The sequence below is a fragment of the Engystomops pustulosus genome, chromosome 4, assembly GCF_040894005.1.
Source record: "Engystomops pustulosus chromosome 4, aEngPut4.maternal, whole genome shotgun sequence".
NCBI lineage: Eukaryota > Metazoa > Chordata > Amphibia > Anura > Leptodactylidae > Engystomops > Engystomops pustulosus.
In genome coordinates, this window is record NC_092414.1 from 113,300,468 (window position 1) to 113,320,208 (window position 19,741).

At 38.8% G+C, this 19,741-nt stretch overlaps 1 protein-coding gene across 2 annotated transcripts in view; it reads right to left on the minus strand.

Moving 5' to 3' along the window:
• TBC1D22A (TBC1 domain family member 22A) overlaps positions 1-19,741 on the minus strand; it is a 373,643-nt gene that overhangs the window by 328,331 nt on the left and 25,571 nt on the right. For both annotated transcript variants that reach the window (XR_011854935.1, XM_072147091.1), the window contains exons 4-5: positions 19,211-19,551; positions 6,233-6,403 (exon numbers count right to left, since the gene is read on the minus strand). Coding sequence is in view for 1 of the 2 variants with exons in the window: in XM_072147091.1 (XP_072003192.1) it covers positions 6,233-6,403; positions 19,211-19,551 (512 nt within the window). In the remaining variant the exon portion in view is untranslated. The remainder of the gene's footprint in view (positions 1-6,232; positions 6,404-19,210; positions 19,552-19,741) is intronic.

Consider the following 19,741-nt stretch of genomic DNA (forward strand, 5'->3'; position numbering starts at 1 on the left):
GTTTCCAGCATCACAAGAGAAAAAGAAAAAATCTGTTTATTCCATTCTTATCAGGAAATGACTCCAAACAACCATGGCGAAAAACATTTACCATGTGCTAGAGCAATAAAAGGTTTATACCACTGAGGATGACTTCAAAACCTTCTGATCACCAACAGAAGACAGCGGCGCTCAGTCCACCTTATCCCTCAGCACACAAATGTTTAAACTAGGACTCTTCACACAAAGTAACAAAGCCTTTGAATGCTGGCTACAAGCTAAAACTGCTGAAAAGCCTCGAACGATGCCAAGCCTTATCAAAGCACCTTAACTAATCTTCTCAACCTGTTCCGCTATAGCCTAAAGGGCACGAAATCACTACATTTAGTAACAGTATAAAAATAGACAATCCTGCGGTTGACTGTGTCCAACTGCATTAGCCAGTTCGGAAGCTATAGTTCATTAAAGCAAGGGACACGTAGCAATTACATACAACTATTTAATTTTACAGAAGACTACACCACTGATGGAAAGATAGTACAGACATGGAAAATATATGCCCACACGTCTCAGATACTGAGATATCCAAGCGCAGGAGAGCAATTGCTTCTAAAACGCTTTCTACAAATATCCACATCTATTAGGTGCTATAGGGGGTATATGTAGACAGCTTTATCAGCCTAATTGGTACATTTTCTAGCAATAAATATTTGAAGACTTGAATTATATGTCAGACTCCATTTGATACGATCAGAAAACGCATTTGACTGTAACTGTTAATTCCCCTGTGACTTTCACAACATGACACAAAGCATCACATGTAAGAGTTTACAGCAGCGCTGGGCGAGGACTGCTACTGCCACACGACTTGTATAGTAGGAACATTAATTAGCTTTACTTAAATTATCTCATTTTAACATATCAGTGCGGTCATTTTTAATGTCCATCAGAACAAGCTAATTTATGCTTTCTGACAGCACACACGGCAAGACTGTCTCCGTTGCCTAATCTGTGTAGCTTAATTAGTAATACAGAATTAATTCTGACACCTTCAAAAATGGGAAACAGTAAGACCAATGGTAGGTCATAGTAATGTATTCACATCTGGAATATTCAGTTTAGTCTCTTACACTAATGAGATTTTTAAAGGAAATTGTTCTCTTGATGAGCATTCGTAGCCTTTACAACCTTCGCTTGCTAATATTAGTTTGAGAGTACCACCTCCATTTTCTCCTGGTTAAAAACAATAATTAGACTGATCATAGCCTCCAGGAAGTTTGGGAATGAAGGACCCCTTTAAGTTCTAGCAGTTAGATTGTCATTGCAGTCACTGACCAGATCCAACAAAAAACTAATATTAAAAGTGGATCTACAAGGTCTTGTTTATGAGAGAAATGACATGATTTTTCTGTGCAGTTTTAGTCGTACATATATCTGCTGCACGGCCTCATACAGTCGCAAGTGCCTGAGACAGCTGTGCTTGGCGATTTCCCACACTATCATACTACTGAATGGAACAGCAGGACAAGTATGCCCCAAAGTCCTAAAATTATAATCCTTAAATCCATCTACTATATTTATCCCAGGGATGTGGAGTCGGTTGGCCAAACCTCCAAAGCTGGCAACAGCAGTCAAAAGCCAGTGGCTCAGGGGGACCACAAACTTGGCCGAGATCAGAAAATGTAAATGTAATATTTGCCATTAATAATATTAGAATAACATGCCAATGACAGCCCGGAACTCAAAGACAGGAATAAAAGCAGCTCTATGTTTAGCGTCTCGAGCAACGTTGGCTCATGTTCGGAGCTGTACAATCCACGGTCGTGTGCAGGAGCTCATAAAAATGAATGAGGAGGTGTGCTGAAAAAAAACCCATAGCACATCGCCTAAAAACCTAAATTGTGTTCAGGTAGACTCAAAGTACATTCCTCCTGTTTCCTACTGCAGCCAGGACCCCTCCTTACTGTGTTCTCACTGCCTAGTCTTTTCTAACATGTTTTACACTGAAAGAAAAGATCCAGTGGTAAATTTCTCTGTATATTACCTATTATCACTATAAAAACAGGGGTAATGGGAGACATAATGGCTTTGTATAGTGAACAGAGAAGGGAGAGGTAGCAGACCAAACCAGACTCGTGTGAGATACAAAAAGCCTTGGTGGTACTTGCTATGAAGGGTGGCATTTCTGGTCTTTGGTTTTGATTAGGCAATGTGTAGAGGACTATCTTCCGTCACTTCTGTGCAAGTTTAGAGGAGAGCAAATGAAAGGAGTCATAGATGGGAAGTGAAGGGTTAAGGACTATGGAACTTCAGCAAGCACCGGCATGAATGGCTCTTTGGAAGGAATTGTTACTTTTCCAGCAAGTCTATTTAGCAATTTTGCATTCAATATTTGAAGTCAGGGAGAAAACTGCCCCCATTATTAGAACATATAGCTTACTCACTTTTTCTGGATGGAGGTATTGTTAGTCAACTATAAGCTTTCTTTAGTTATGACTTTCAGAGTATCTTGAAGCTTACATTTTACATATATCTCAATACACAGAAAGCAAGATGTTCTTTCACATTTAAATGTGGATTCATAGTAACAATTCAGCTCATTATGAGTGCCTGACGGCTTTGCGCATTTCCATAGGCCTGCATCTGTAATCACTTGTATAAGCTATATTTTAATTCTAAGAATCAAACAGAGAAGTAAAACCTTCATTTAATCTGTAGGAATTGTAATGTCAAAGAGCTTTCAAAAATGCTATACATTTAAAATAAGGCGACCGAAGATCGATTTTCTTTGAATTACGCCACTGAAAATATTTTACGCACAAATCAAAAACTAAAATTTTTTATAATATACAGGCGGTCCCCTACTTAAGGAAACCCGCCCTAGTTAAAGACTGACCCCTCTAGCCACTGTGACCTCTGTTGTAGCTCTCTGATCAGCTGTAAGGTGTCTGTAATGAGGTTTTATTGATAATCCTTAGTCCCATTACAAAAAAAAAAAAAATTAAACTCCAATTCTCACTGGGTTAAAAAAAAAAAAAAAAAATTGTATCTACAATTATAAAATATACAGTTTCGACTTACATGCAAATTCGACTTAAGAACAAACCTATGGATCCTTTCTTGTATGTAACCCTCGCAGTGCCTATATGCGCGTGTTATAAAGTTACAATACCTTTCACTTTTCATTTTACTAAAAGTTTTATATTAAACGCTAATTATTTTAAACTTTGTTTCGATTGGTCATCCCCTTTCCAATTATTGAATAATATTTTATTTACAGGCGGTCCCCTACTTAAGAACACTCGACTTACATACGACCCCTAGTTACAAACGGACCTCTGGATATTGGTAATTTATTGTGCTTTAGTCGCAGGCTACAATAAACATCTGTAACAGTTATCACAGGTGTCTGTAATGAAGCTTTAGTGTTAATACTGATTCTTATGACAACCCAACATTTTTAAAATCCAATTGTCACAGAGACCAAAAAAGTTCCGTCTGGGGTTACAATGATAAAATAATACAGTTCCGACTTGCATACAAATTCAACTTAAGAACAAACCTACAGAGCCTATCTTGTATGTAACCCGGGGACTGCCTGTATATCACAAATGCCAGTAGATAACAGATGTTAACAATGGCAATCTCCTTCCCATATAGTCAGGACTTTTAAATGCTTCAGTATTATGATATAAATGACCCTTTATGAAGTTTCTAGTGTGCAATAAAAAAAAACACATTTTTTTTTTTTGAATAGCTGCATTTGAAAGGCCATTAGTTTTTTTTATTGGTCTATCGGCGTAGCTGTTAGACACCATTTTTAGCTTTATTAATTGGCTTCTACCACCTGGCGCCCGACCAACTGGATTCAGGTTTCATTGGCACAGGGACGGCCGTGGGACATGCAGTAACTCCCAGCCATTTCATATGCAAAAATGATTAGTTGCTTTATGCAACCTCTCCAGTGGAGGTGGTCGTATCCAAGGGCAACAATCGAGTTTCTAAGGGCCCACAGGAGCACATTTAAGGGAAATTATCCTCATATAGGTACATTTAAAAAACATTAAATTGAAGAAATATATGTATATGGGAGACAAATTAAGTGTCAATGCCCATTTGAGAATACCCTTTTAACCATGCAACAACTTAGTTATGCCTTGTTGTGGCTAGAGGATAACAATTTGCAGATTCATTGTATGCTTCAGGTCCCCATTAAGAGGTCTAGTGATACACGTGAAGGAGAGGTGTCACTTGAAAACCAGTTAGTTGTGTCTATACTGTCGTATAGTGGATCTGGGCAATGCTTAGTGGTTAATGGTTTGGGGTTGGAAGAACAACTACGCAAAATTAATTATTGAAAAGCGAGTGGTCCGCATGGGATTGTTTCGCATGTGCTGAGGGAATGCGCAATGGAGTTGAGTGATGTGTTCCCTCAGATATTCTTTGTAGTCTTCGTGAATCTCGTGTCCCTAAAATGTGGAAGATGTTGCACATTGCTCCTGTGCCGAAGAAATGTCAGGTGGTTAAACTGGATGAGTATCGCTCCATTGTCCTGACGTCTAACGTTATTAAGTCTCTGGAGCAATTGATTTTGAGTCATTTGCGAGCGGTGACCAAGTCATTCTCTGATAGGTTTCAATTTGATTATCAAAAAAATGTTGGGGTTAAAAACTTAGTTATCTTTTTATTAGAGCGGGCATACGCTTAAATTTTGAGGTGTGTGATGCAGTGGTTCGGATTATGATTTTTTATTTTTCAAGTGCTTTTAAATCTGTTCAGCTGACTATTTTATGCTCAAAGTTGGAAAGTATGGGAGTGGAGAGAGGTCTTATTGAACAGATTAGGGACTAAATGACCCTTCAACTGCAGTATGTACGAATGGGTGGTCAGATTCCAGAAACTGTGGTCTGCAATGTTGGTGCCCCTCAAGGGATGGTTTTATCTCTATTCTTATTTTCACTTTTCGTTTGATTTTACTTATGATACGGAGGTGATGGGAAATGTTGTGGGTGATGGAGGGAAGGAATAAGAGAGTAATTGAGGCCTTTGTGGCTTGGAGTACAAAAAATAAATTTTAACCCCCTACTGCCGAAGCCACTTTTCACCTTCCTGACATTGGCAACACTTGGTATTTCATGTTAGTTGAAAAATTTTGGTGGTATGTTTTGCATTTATTTATGAGAAAATCAAATATTTGGTGAAAATTTGGAAAAATTTTCGAAATTGTAAATGTTCCTCCCATACTCATAATAACAAAAACATTCATAAAAAACAAAAATCCTGCTTTTGAGGGATTTGAGGACTGCCAGACTATGAGAAATAAGATTCTCTGGTTTGATAAGATGAAGATTAAACTTTTTGGTGTTAATTTTAAGTGGTATGTGTGGAGAAAACCAGGCACTGTTCATCACCTACAGAAAAAATATATTGTACTTTTTTATCGCTCACCCGATGCTTCCAACCAGCGCTGCACGTCACGGATTCCACACGGACCACTGCGTAAATGAAGACTTGAAGGAAGGAGAAATAATCCTGCGTGCTGCATCCGGATGATAAAAAAAACTTTTTAGCTTTATTATGGACCCGTAGTCCGAATCAGAGAATAATTTGTGATAAAAATACGACTACCGTCGTAGTCACAGCACAACAGAACAGCAAATGGTATGGGTTAGCCTACTTGGCCGGAGTAGGCTAACCCATACCATTTGCTGTACTGTTGTGATGTGACTACGACGGTAGTCGTATTTTTATCACAAATTTTTCTCTGATTCGGACTACGGGTCCATAATAAAGCTAAAAAGTTTTTTTTATCATCCGGATGCAGCACGCAGGATTATTTCTCCTTCCTTCAAGACTGCTCATCACCTACCAAATACAATCCCAACAGTGAAACTTGGTGGTGGCAGCATCATGCTATGGGGCGTTTTTAAGCTGCAGGGACAAGATGACTGGTTGCAATTGAAGGAAAGATGAAGGTGGTCAGGTACAGATTCCCAAGAAGACTCATGTCTGTACTAGCTCAAAAGGTGCTTCTACCCATTACTGAGCAAAGGGTCTGAATTCTTAATATCTACATTTCTGTTTTTTTTTTTCAAGATGGGGTGCAGGGTGTACATTAATGGGCAACTGGCTGCAATGAAACAAAGAGTGAAAATTTTAAAGGGGTCTGAAAACTTTCCATACCCACTGTATGTAATCCATAGGAATAAAGACCATTTTGCCCGTACACAAACCTATTAAATCATGTACTTACCAAGGTCAGTGTTTGGACCCGAAAGAAGCTGTCTAAACTTCTCTAGCCGAAAAGCTTCTCTTTCTGATAACCCAGTGGTGTTTAAGGAGACCTGCTCAGATGACTTGCCCATAAGTGCTGCAGATGCCTGGTGAGGTACGGACTGTTGTCGCTGCAAGGAATGCCTCTCACCTGCAACAGCAAGTATGTTAATGTAGTAAGGTAAAAGTGAACACCGCACAAGACACTGGAGAACTAAGTTATCACATAATAAAACTATTCTGAGTACAATAAACAACTTTCCCTATGTTGTGTGAGATAACACAAACCATTTTAACTATGTGAAGTAAACATGAAAACATAATTAGAAATGCAGGTATCTAGACAAGAAAACCTGTTTCACACATATTAAGGGCTATTTCACAGAAATTAGCAAAAATGAGTGGAGGATTTTAAGAAAATCTATTATCTAAATCCATCATGATAAAACAGTCATAGACCCATGTACTGTGAATGTGGTAATCTTCCTATATTTGTTATCAATGGCCTCATTCCTTATAAGATGCTCTTTAAAATTATGCTAAAGAGCCTGAGGGGTCTAGCAGGTGTTACCAGAGCCACAAAGTTACAAGGCTGTTACAGTAAGCAGAACATGTCTCATGCTCCCCCTGCCTTGTCCCTCCTCCTGTATAATATAGCAACAGCAGGAAATGCATGGCAGACCTGCTCTGCTCATTGTAACAGCCTGTGAACCTACAGCACAGACAGATTCTAGAAATACCCGTCTGAACTCTTTAGCATAATTTTAAATTAAAGTTCATTTAAGAAAAAAAGGCCATGGATAACAAATATAAGTAGATTACCACAGTAACAGTTCCGCAGTGGATCTTTGAGTAAGCGGTTTATCATGGTTTATCATGAAGGATTGCAGATTTTCTGTAAAAACTTGAAACCTGCTGGTTGCTAGTTCCCCTAATGCTGAAAATAGCACTTGCTGGTCACAGTAACTTATTCCCAAGGCACCTTAAAAAATAAGCATGTTCTTTGCCCTTGTTAACATTCACATGTGGCTCCCAGTGGAGTGAATGGCCAACAATCTACTTATGCCAAGATGACCTCTAAAACATAAGTCTACCCCTTCCACTACTGTTGTGCAACGATCAGCTTTTACTTAATGATATTTATACAATTATCTCTGCACTAACCTTGACCCACAGACTAAGTAACAGTGCTAACAAGAACAGTGGAGGTTCTAACAGGTAATATACAGGTGCCTAACCTGGACCAATATACAAAAAGGAATTGAAATGAAAAAACCTAGCACCAACTCACACTGTACACCAGATATACAGTAAAAATGTTTATTGGATCTAAAACTGGAACATATACAAAGCATACAATTCTATGCTCAAAATGGGAGAACGTATAGGACCTGCAACATAAAAAGAAATGTATACCATGTGAAATAAGTAGTCCATAGTTTACTTAGTTCACATAGTATACATCATAGAATTTAAGTAAAGATTTAGGTATCCATTTCTTATGTATGTTGCAGGTCCTATACGTTCTCCACATTTTGAACATAGAATTGTATGCTACTAAAATGTTCCAGTTTTAGATCCAATAAACATTTTTACTGTATATCTGGCGTACAGTGTGAGTTGGTGCTAGGTGTTTTCATTTCAATAGCATTTAGTTAAAGAATGTGAAGAAAAAGTGGTCGCCCCCCCCAAAAAAAAAAAAAATTCTAACTTATAGCTTTTACACAAGGCTGGGATCCTTTGTACAATACCGTTAACGTGCCTTGGCCTAAAAACAAACCTTTTTGTCAGAGGGATTATGTGTCACAATGTATAGCGTTCATATTTACCAAAACAAGTATAAAGAAAATCTGCCCATCTCAGAAGACATGACTTGTGGCTGTTCATTCACACCAATTTCCTTAAATGACACATTAGGATTCAGAATTCTTTCCAAAAGGAATTGTGCTCCATTTTATGAGCTTTGATGTAGGGAATATATTTATATCCACAAACAAAATGTTAATCTTTATGTGAACGGACACCTAATAGCATCATCCAAGGGAAAAAATGTTTTAATAGACATACTGCAAAAGCTTTAGGTTCAACATATACATGTTTATGACTCGACCTGAGAAAATCGGAAGAAGTGTGAAACTGCCCTCTGCTAATTTGTAGACATTCACAATAAATCAACATAGACAGCTTAAGAGTGTGAAAACTTCAAGACCTTCTAAGACTTGCCAACAGCAATAGATAATAAAGATAAGCAAAACTGTCAAAGGCCAGGCTTACACCATGTGCATATAGAAAACTGTAGAACTGAAGGACTATTTATTTAGAATAAGGAATAAGCATGTTCGTTTTCCAAGATGGGAAAATAAAACTACACCTTTAAAAACTTAAAGAAAGCATCTTCCTATAGATTAATGTTAAAGGAGTATTTCCACAAAGACACTATTCTAAAATATATTCAGGATACAAAATAACACTCTCTAAATCAAATGTTATTAACAAAAATACAGCATTTCACAGATATAATTCCAACCCGTCCCTATCAGTCCTGGTGTACACAATTTCGGTTGCCCCAGGATCTGACCCTAAATCAGAAGTCTAGAACATATTCTGCTGTCAGATCCTGCAATGCGCTTCTCTCTGCCTCCAGCCACTCCCCTTACATTCCAGAAAGAGCTCACACTCACAGACTTCCAGCCGGCAAGCAAGTTGTGTGAGGAAAGTAAATCTACAAGCAACACACAAATACAGTCTTTACCCAGGGGAGGTGGAGGGAGGCACAGCAGAGTTGACAGTGTATGTTATGGTTGAAACAGCAGAGCTCACTGTGTCATTGTGTGTTACATACATCTCATGGATCTCATCATCTCTGATCTGTCTCATTTCTCTTTCTGTGTGTCAGATACTAGTGAATGTTCAGGAGCTAAATGAAATTGTATATCAACCAGGACCCTGATAATCTAACCACATTGTCAGCACACAGCATCTCCCACAGAACTGGATGGATTACAAAATGTCTGCTTAGAGAGTCAACGCCCACACCCTGGAATTTTACAGTGACCTGCCTAGGGAGTGATAGTTTTATTGTCATTTTAGCACCAGAGTAAAATTTTAAAGTAAAAGGTTAAAAAACTATGTTTATTGTGTAAATATCAATAGGGGGCTGAACTTTGAGAATTTTCTATCATGAGCAAACCCCTACTAAGAAATAAGATTGTTTGATTTCAAAATAAACCTGAAGTTTGTCTGTTAGTGCTGGATGAGTCATTTGACCAGTTTCTGCCAATATCCTTTTTCCGTTTTTGTGTTTCCATTTTTTGCTCCCCTTTAAAAATCCAAAACTTTCCTATTTTTAATGTGTCTTGAGCAGTCTGAGGGCATGTTTCTTCATGACAACTTGTACTTGTAGTAAAGGGATTTAATATTTCATTAAATATGCAGGAAAAAAAATTACAAATGCAGTGAAAATTTATGAAAAAAACGCATTTGGGCCAGTTTCTTATGGGCACTGTTTTATTAGCTTTCATTGTGTGCTTTAAATTATACCTGTATATTATTATCTGGGTTAGAATGATCACAAGCATGCCACATTTATATAGATTTTATGAAGATTTGAAAAATTAACATTTTTTTGTAAGAAAAAAAAATTTCTTTGTTTCACCATTTTCTGATGCTAATAACTCTTTCATACATTTTTGTAGGGAGCTGTGTAAAGGGTAATTTTTTTTGCATGCCATGATGACTAGAGATGGGTGAATTGATTCGAACGAAGTGGAATTCGGTCCAAATTTCATGAAAATTCTATTCTGTCCTGTTCAATTCCCTCAGCTAGAGATCTCGGTCAGGGCTCAGTGCCACTATACAGCTAGGACAAATTCTTCGAGGACAGTCAGCAGCTGCTTGGCAGTGAAGAGGTGGGGCAGAATAACGTCATCTCATGGCGACTACATCTCACGTCCACATGAGTCCGGTGGGGGCTGAAATGGAGGAGGAGGACGACATTGGAGCACAAGCAGAGTCTGGTGAAATCAGTGGTTTCTCCACTCAGGTGACAGGAGAAGAGGAGCAGAAGCATCCGGAGGAGGTAGAAGACGAGGTAGATAACCCAGAAGCACTGTGGCAGTATGCAGTGGAGATGGAGGCCAAGAGTCCCTCAGAGTCACTTGCACAGATGGCCCACAGCATGCTGCTTTGCCTAACTAGTGACAGCCGAATAATGAACCTCCAGGATAGGGATGACTTTTGCCTCTCCACCCTCTTGGACCCTCCCTACCGGTCAAAAATGGGTGACTTTTCTCAGCTGCCGAAAGGGGGGAACAACTGGCGTACTATAGAGAGATACTGAAAAGACAGTTGGCCGCTTCCTATTTGTGCATTTGTCCATCCTCTTTCAAGTCTGACCGGGGGATTCCTGTCATTGCTCACGTACTACTGCCACGGCTGCTGTGGGGAGATGGGGGGGGGGGGGAGTAGAAGTAGCATCTCCATCAGCAGAAGGTTAAGTCTGGAGTCCTTAATGAGCAGCTTCCTTCACCCGCCTAGTGAGAAGGGTAGCCGCCACCAGCAGCAGGACATAGAGCAGACCCTGCACCAGCAGGTGGTGGCCTATTTGGACAGCAGTCTACCACCCCAGATAGAGGATCCCCTGGACTACTGTGAAGCCAAACTTGATGCGGGGCCGCAACTTGCGGAGTTTGCAGTAGAGAAGCTGTCCTGCCCGTAGTAGTGTGGCATCAGAGTGGGTGTTCAGTGAGGCGGGGTCCCCAAGGTAAACCCACTTGTCCACCCGTAATGTGGAGAGACTGACCTTTGTCAAGATAAATCAGGCATGGATCAGCCAGGATTTCAACACACCAATGCCTCATGCATGAGATTAACTCAGCCATGACGCCTCTCCCAAACGTTGAGAAATTTGTCTGGATTCTATCTACTTACCGCTGCCACAATTCTGATGCTGCCACCTGCCTGCTGCCATTTGCTCCATCTGCCTCCCACCATCTTTACTAGGGACTGGAATTGTCACCCACCTCCACACTCTATCATTGTGCCACTTTCTGACCTCCTGCTGCCGGCACCTCCACACATTGTCTTTGTGTCACTCTGTGGCTTACCATGTGTCTGCGAGCTCCAGTATTTGTCATTGTGCCACTCTCTGACCTCATGCTGCTGCTGCCTCCATGCTCTATCATTGTGCCACTCTGCAGCCTGCTCATGTTGTTGCCAACTGACTGTTGTCTTCCTGGAACACCCTGTGATAATGCTGTTTTCACCCTCCACCACTCTATGGAGGGTTGCCACTATGTTTGTCAGAAGAAATGAAAATCCTCAGCATAGATAGCCAAAAGCAGGAGTGGATACAGGACATAGAGGACATGCAAATATCCCACTTACTGCTCATCTCTGTTTTGGATCAAATCCTGTTTGTTTTTGGCTTTAGTAATACTGATGGATTATCTGACCGATTGAAAGCAGACACGGACGGATGAAAGAAAGGTAAAATAATATGTGATAACTGCCAACACCCTCTCCACTCCGTTGTTCTACATGTATCCACGTGCACTCTTTGATGTTATAGTGGGATCTTGGCCCTCAGCTCGGTCCTTTCAAGCTGGCACAGACGTTACCTTGTCAGGCTGCTTCCAACTTCACTTATTTGGTGAAGTTGGCCTCTGTAAGTGCCCATGAAATTGAAGAGTGAACCATTTCTAAGAGTGGCGGCTGTCATGTGCGTGTCATACTAAAACACAGCATTGTTTGAAGACCAAACCACGCTCCCTATGCATATTTGAGCATGGCATAACAGTCTACAACACCCTACAGGCTCTGTGCAGCCAGGAAATACCTTTTTATTTTTAACGTGATTCGTCATAATTCGATTTGTAACGAATCAGAATTTTTTTTAAAAATACGGCGAATCAGACTGAATCGAATTTCAAACAAATTCGTCCATCTCCAATGATGATATTTTCATTTCTATAATTTTTTTGACTGTAAGACCTTGATGACTTTTTGCTTCATTTTTATTGTAAAATGGTGAAAAAGTGGTAGCTTTTTTCCTTCACAGGGTTCACCGCTGGGAATAACCATTTTATATATTTTGATAGACTTTGCATTTTGAGATGCAGCAATTCCTACCAGGTTTGTGATTTTTTTTGTGTTGATATTTTTGTATCAGTTCTATGGTATTGCAGTATATGCTGGATTTGCTCTCTCACAGTCCGTCTCATTGACGGACACAGGCAGAGGGTAGGGGGAGGGCAGCAAAAGTAATTACTCACCTGCTGAAGCTCCGCCCATTTATCAATGCTTGGACATATGAACAAAAATCCACAGAGAGTTTGTAGACAGCACTAAAGTAAGCAGCAGAAATGCTGAATCACTTGAACATTTAGGTATTGTTGTTAACCCCTTAACGACTTGGCCCTTTTTAGTTTTTTCACTTCCATTTTTAACTCCCAATCTTAAAAAATGTTTAACTTTTTTATTTTTCCACATAAAGAGCTGTGTGATGTCTTATTTTTTGCGTAACAAATCTCACTTCAAAGTGACGGTATTTAATATTCCATGCCATGTACTGGGAAGCTGGAAAAAAATTCCAAATGCAGTGAAAATGATGAAAAACCGCATTTGCAACGTTTTCTTGTGGGCTTGAATTTTACAGCTTTCACTATGTGCCCCAAATGACAGATCTACTCTATTTATTTTGGGTCGGTGCGATCATGGGGATAACAAATTTGTATAGGTTTTATAATGTTTTCATACATTTACAAAAATTAAAACCTCATGTACAAATTTTTTTTTTTTTTTTAATTTTGCCATCTTCTGGCGCCAATAACTTTTTCATACTTCACTGTGGGTGGTGTCATTTTTTGCGACTTTTGATGGCGTTTTCATTGGTATAATTTTTAACTATGCGATCTTTTGATCACTTTGTTTCTTTTTATATTTTTCAAAATGGCAAAAAAGTGGCGTTTTGGACTTTGGGCGCTATTTTCTGCTATGGGGTAAAACGCAGTGAAAAACGATTATTAAATTTTGATAGATCGGGCACTTTCGGACGCGGCGATATCTAATGAGTTTATGATTTTTTTTTTTAAACTTTTTTTTATTTTTAATATTTTTCAGACTCCCTGGGGTACTTTAACCCTAGGCTGTCTAATCGTTCCTATCATATACTGCCATACTACAGTATATGGGGATTTTCCTCCTCATTAATTACAATGTGCTAAAAGCACATTGTAATGAAGGAGTTAAAATGAAGTAGCCTCGTGTCTTTGGAAGACCCGAGGCTACCATGGTGACGGATCACCGCTCCCCCATGACATCACAGGAAGCGATGATCCGCAACAAGATGGCAATCTTTTTGAAGCCGCTGGGACCATTGCCGGTGGTGATCGTCGTGAAAACACGATCGCTGGTGTTACCAGTAAGCAATGTACCGGGACCCAGCTAGTCAGGAAGGGGTTAAGGCAGTGAAGGAACAATAGCAACTTATGTAAAAAAAAATTGCCAAACCCTTTAATGGCACTATGATGTACTTGTGCATCACATGTCATTAACCCCTAGGCGCACCAGGACGTTATAGTACGTCCCCGGGGCAAGATGCTTAGCGCACGGGGACGTTCTATAACGTCCTGCTTCTGGCACCGGCTCACGAACGGAGCCGGTACCAGAAGCAGCGGCTGTCAGCTGTCTAGTACAGCTGACAGCCTGCGCTAACACCCGCAATCGGAGCCGGCTCCGATCGCGGGTGTTAACCCCTTACACACCGCGGTCAAACATGACCGCGGCGTGTAAGGGTGTTTGCGCTGTGGATCGGATCCCCCGTGCCGCTTACCGGGGGATCCGATCCACTTCTGGGCAGCTCCGAGGACTGGCATGTGCCCCGGAGCTGCCCGGTCTCCATGGCAGTCAGACCCCTTCCGGGTGTGACTGTAAACTGTCTGAGCATGCGCAAGCTTGCTCAGACAGTTTACACTGCTCTACAATAAAATAGTATTGTAGAGCAGTGTATTGAACTTAAACCAGTGATCAGAGCAACACTGGTTCAAGTTCAAGTATGTATAAGTAAAAATATGCAAAAACACTTAACACTACACATTATAATAAATAAAAAATAAATACATAAAAATATAAGCCCCTAAAATGTCACTTTCCCATAAAAACACTTAATAAAGTATAAAAAACACAAAAACACAAAAAAACCCGCATATTTGGTATTGCCGCGTCCGTAACAATCTGTATAATAAAACAGAATCGTTACTGGACCTGCACGGTACACGCCGTAGAAAAAAAAACGCAAAAACTTTCCGAAAAAAGATAATTTTTAATTAATACCCTATAAAAAAGTGCTCTAAAAAGTAATTTAAAAAATGTTATGCACTCCAAAATAAGCCCACTAAAAAGAACAACTCTTCTCGCAAAAAATAAGTCCCTAACCAGATTTGTCAGCCGAAAAATAAAAAAGTTATGCATATGAAAAGATGGTGATGCTAAAATGAACAAGATTTTCTCCAAATTGGTTTTTATTCAGTACAATTGAATAAAATACACAAAACCCCCACATATTTGGTATCCCTGCGTCCGTAACAATCTGCATAATAAAACAGAATCGTTATTAGATCCGCAAAGTGAACCCCGTAAAAAACAAAACAAAAAAAAGCCCCAGAAAAAAGATCATTTTCAATTAATACCCTATAAAAATGCTCTAAAAAGGGATTTAAAAAATGTTATGCACTCTAAAATAAGACCACTAAAAAGAACAATCCTTCTCGCAAAAAATAAGCCCTTCAACAGATTTGTGAGGCGAAAAATAAAAAAGTTATGCATATGAAAGACGGTGATGCTAAAATTAACAACATTTTTGCCAAATTACTTTTTATGCAGTAAAAATGGGAAAAAAATAAAAAATCTATATAAATGAGGTCTTTTTGTAATCGTGGCAACCCAAAGAATAAAAATAATATACTATTTTTATGGTATGGTAAACAGGCAAAAAAAAAAAAAAAAAACATAAAAATCTTCCTGAAAAGTGATGATTTTCATTTCCTCCACCAACAAAGAGTTAATAAAATCTCACCAATTAGCCTATAGATTCCCCCAAATTACGTACCAGAAAAGTGCATCTCATGTGGCAAAAGAAATAAGCCCCTATAGGTCCACATTAAAAAAAAAGAAAAAAATTATAGCCAGTACAATGTGACATAGCAAATCTGATCTGGATGGCGCCTCCTTCCCTTCTCTGCCCGGCCGTGTGCCCATACAGCAGGTCACCACCACATATAGAGTATCCGTGTACTCGGGAGAAATTGGGTAACAAACTTTGTGGAGCCTTTATTCATTTAATCCATTGTAAATGTTTAATTTTCCACCCAAAATGGGTGTATTGTGAAAAAATACCACAATTTGCAGACTGCACCCCCATTTTGTTTTAACCCCTGTAAAACACGTAAAGGGTTAACAAACTTCTTAAAAGTGGTTTTTCATACGTTGAGGTGTGTAGTTTCCACAATGGGGTAATTTACGAGTCTCGCTATTATTTAGGCCTCTCAGTGTCAATTAGAAGTTGAGCAGGTCCATCTAAATACAGGTTTTGGTGATTTTACAAAAAATGTGAAAAATGGCACCCAAATTCTGAGCCTCATAACATTCTAGTAAAATATGTGGAATCTTAAAAAACCATACCAGCATAAAGCAGACATTTGGGAAATGTAAGTTATGAATTTATTTGGGTGCTATGACTATCTGCATCAAAAGTAGAGAATTTAGAACGTTGAAAATAAAGAATTTTTCCAAATTTTTGCCAAATTTTGTTTTTTTTCATAACTAAACATAAAAGATATCATCCAAATTTTTAAACTAATTTGAAGTACAATGTGTCACGAGAAAACAATCTCAAAATCCCCTGGATATCTCATAGCGTTCCCACGCTATAACCACTTATAGTGACACAGGCCAGATTTGAAGAATGGGGCCGCGTCCTTAAGGCCAAAAGAGGCCGAGTCCCGTAGGGGTTAAGGTATTAAATTAATCATTTCCAAATATCGACAGTGTGCAAGTACAGGTAGAAAGTTTTTTTTGTGTTACTGTACACTCTTACTCATGGTCAATACCATATGTCAATAATACAACCAGGGATCAATGAATAATTAAAACACCTAAGGTCAAGTTGCCAGCAAGATCTTGGTATGCATGTGTCAGTGAATGACATGGAGCACACCTAAATGTGACTTTTTGAAAAGTCTCACTTCATACAAGCAAATAGGCTATTAAGACATTTGTGAGACATTGGCAGATCAGAAAATCGAGGTAACTACAATGATAAATTCCCCATACTTGGAAAGATGAGATGAAAATAAATGCCTGTATCTCAGGTTGAGTTTTAAGCCTTGTGTGATTTGAAGGTGGAGATTCTGTAATATACCAAAACTATGGTTCTAGTTGCTATAGGGGCCATGACAGGGGCCTCTAAAGTGACACTCCCCTTTTTAGGGCAAGTTTGCACACAATGTTATATTTTTATAGGCAAACTGACAAGTTTTAACATAAAAAGACAGAAAAAAAAACCTAATGGACATTCAAGAAATGCTGCAATAAGAGATTTAATATTTGATGCAGCACTAAACATTAAGGCAAAAGTTCTGGAAATATGCTGGAAGTGTGGGGTTCCAGTACTCAGCCCCTCTGATCAGCCAGTTGAGGGCACACTGTATCGACACTTTCCATCAATACTTATAAATGCCTTTAAGGCATGGAGCAGAAGCTCAATTGAATCTACTCATCATCTTCAGTTTAAAAGTAATAACACACACAGTAAAAAAATGGCATTTTAGACATATAATTTGAGCATGTTCTCGGAAAATACAAAACTGCTAGTAAAAGCTTTTAAGAACAGAAGCACTTTCCTATATGCACCCAACTGTGATATCTATTTATGTTTTTGTGTTCTTACTATAGCTTACCCAAAAAGCCAACAGCTGCCATAGCAACCTAATAATGGCTCAACTTTTATTTGGTGCTTTTAGTTCTAAATTGCTCATATTTTAATCATCTACAAACATACACCCCTTCCCCACCACTTATCTATATAACAAAGCACATTTATGAATAATTTCCTACTCACTGGGCACCAACGTGACTATGCAGATGTAGACACCATGGGCCAATATTGGGCAGTCACGACTGACATTATAATGTAATATAATAATAGGCTACAGATTTGCTGCAAAAGTTTGACTGAAAATAGATTGATAAAGAATGACTGGGTCATTGTATAAGCACTCTCACCTCCTGAGCCCCCATACCTCCGTAAAATGTACCCATCTGGACCATGGACAATGGCTTTTAAGACTTTTTTTCCTAATCTTATACAACCCTTGCATTTATAACACAAAAAAAGTTATTTTTTTAATCCAATCCAATGCATTTTGTTTTTAGTTTCTGCTCTTTCAAGAAATGTGGTTAGAAAAGTTAATTCCAGTCTGTGGTAAGGTGCTTGTAAGTAATTAGTGCATGAAATGGACGGCTATTTCTCCAGTTCGTGAAAACCATTACATTACTCAAAATAGCTGAAGCTTTCAGGATAACCACAGTTTTAACATAAAGTGTGCATTTGTTATCACTGGTCTTATTATAATAAGATTATTAATTAGCTCATACATCACCGAATACTGTGCAGCCTTCTTGTATTTTTCACAAAGGGGTCATACTAAAAAGAGTAGAACTAATGGGAAGTTCCTAGTAATTCTATAGCCAACACTTCTTCTATTCAACTGGTCAGTAAATATTAAATGAAGACCAAACCAACATCAGAGCATTCATTTTATCAAAAGTATTGCTGCAAAACTGTTAAAAGTTGAATGGTAGGTCCACGGACATACTTTCAAGCAGAAAGTTGTCATTTATATTTTGTGGTAACTATTGTGTACGAAGGAGGCTGAGGGGGTTTGTTGGGATTTTTTAATACATCATGTATCATGAAATTAGTCACGTTTTACTGAAAATAAGATCCAAAGTTTCCAACTTGTAACTGAGCGTTTCTATGAAGAGTCAGTATTTAGCATCTACAGTGGATTTATCAAGTCTTGTTCTGGCATAAAAGCCTTGATATAATCACAATTCCTGGTGTACACCAAGTGGGCGTGCAACGGAGAAGAGTAGTTCCTGGCACAGGTTATAGCACATAAATCCTTACCTTATGAATTCCAAATACTGACTCTTCATAGAAACGCCCAGAACATTAAGAAAGAGAAACTACTGTAAATAGTATATATTAAGTAGATCACCATCTGTCCATCCACAAGTTAGACAACGGATATATTAAGAAGCCAGAGCCTCTTGTGAAAAATCAAGTGATTGCACACAATATGCCAGCGCTTGATAAATCCCTCTCATATGGTTTAAAACCACATGCAAATGACGGGCTGCACCCTGCCTGAATCAACTTTATTATTGATCCCTAAAAGCCCCAGTTCTTTCAATTTCTGCCATGTACAGCTGCCCACACTCTGGGAGTTGAGGCCACATAGGGGAGGAAGGGAAAGCAAGAAGCGCCAACAGCCTGTGTTAGGGCAAAAGCACACTTTCCTTGATCACGTAAAATTAAATGTGCAATGTCAAGGACGGAACTGATCCGTTCCATGATTACGCACTTATCACAGCTAGTGTGTTTTAGCCCAGGTAAGTGTTATACAAGTCACTCTAGTGGTGTTTAAAGTTTGGAGAAGGCAGGGTAAGTGTATCTGCATATAATTGTAGCCATAACACTCACTATACTCACTATTGAAGCCACAACAATAAACTGTGCCTTGTTGCCAATACTCAGAATTCTGCGAAGGAACGTTTTAGTTTTTAGTGATAGTATGTAAATGTATTAACATAAATATGTATTACAAAATCGCTCCACACACAATAAAACAATGAAATGTAAAGTAAAGCAATAAACTATAATATAGAATACACATACCTGCTGCATTAGGAATCTGACTTTCACTGGCTGATTTTACTATTTTACTGTCACTGCTAATAAAAGAAGGCAGTTCCTCAAGTTTCACGGATTGGTCTTCCACTTGTTGAGTCTCTTGAAATTTGTTCTGTTCCTGTAATTTTGTATGGTTTTCTATTACTTTGTTCGCAGTTTCCATTACCACTTCAGTATTCAAATTTTCTGCTGCCATTGCCAAAAGTTCATCATCATCCTCTCCAACATCCCAGGCATCACTCGTGTTGCTTTCAAATTCTTGGAAAGTAGTGACTTTTTTCAATTTCACAGGTGTTGTTTGAGTCTTCTGAACAGTTTTGCTTAAACTATGGAAACACAAAGAATGTATTTGTTTAATTCTACTTGACAAATCACATTAAAAAAATCATGAAAGTAATACAAAAAAACTATGAATTAACAAGGACAATAGAAATTGCAGGCTCAGATTCTCACAGTCCTTGAATTCTTGCCACTTTAAAAAGGAACGTGTCATCAAGTTTTAACCATTAAATCTAA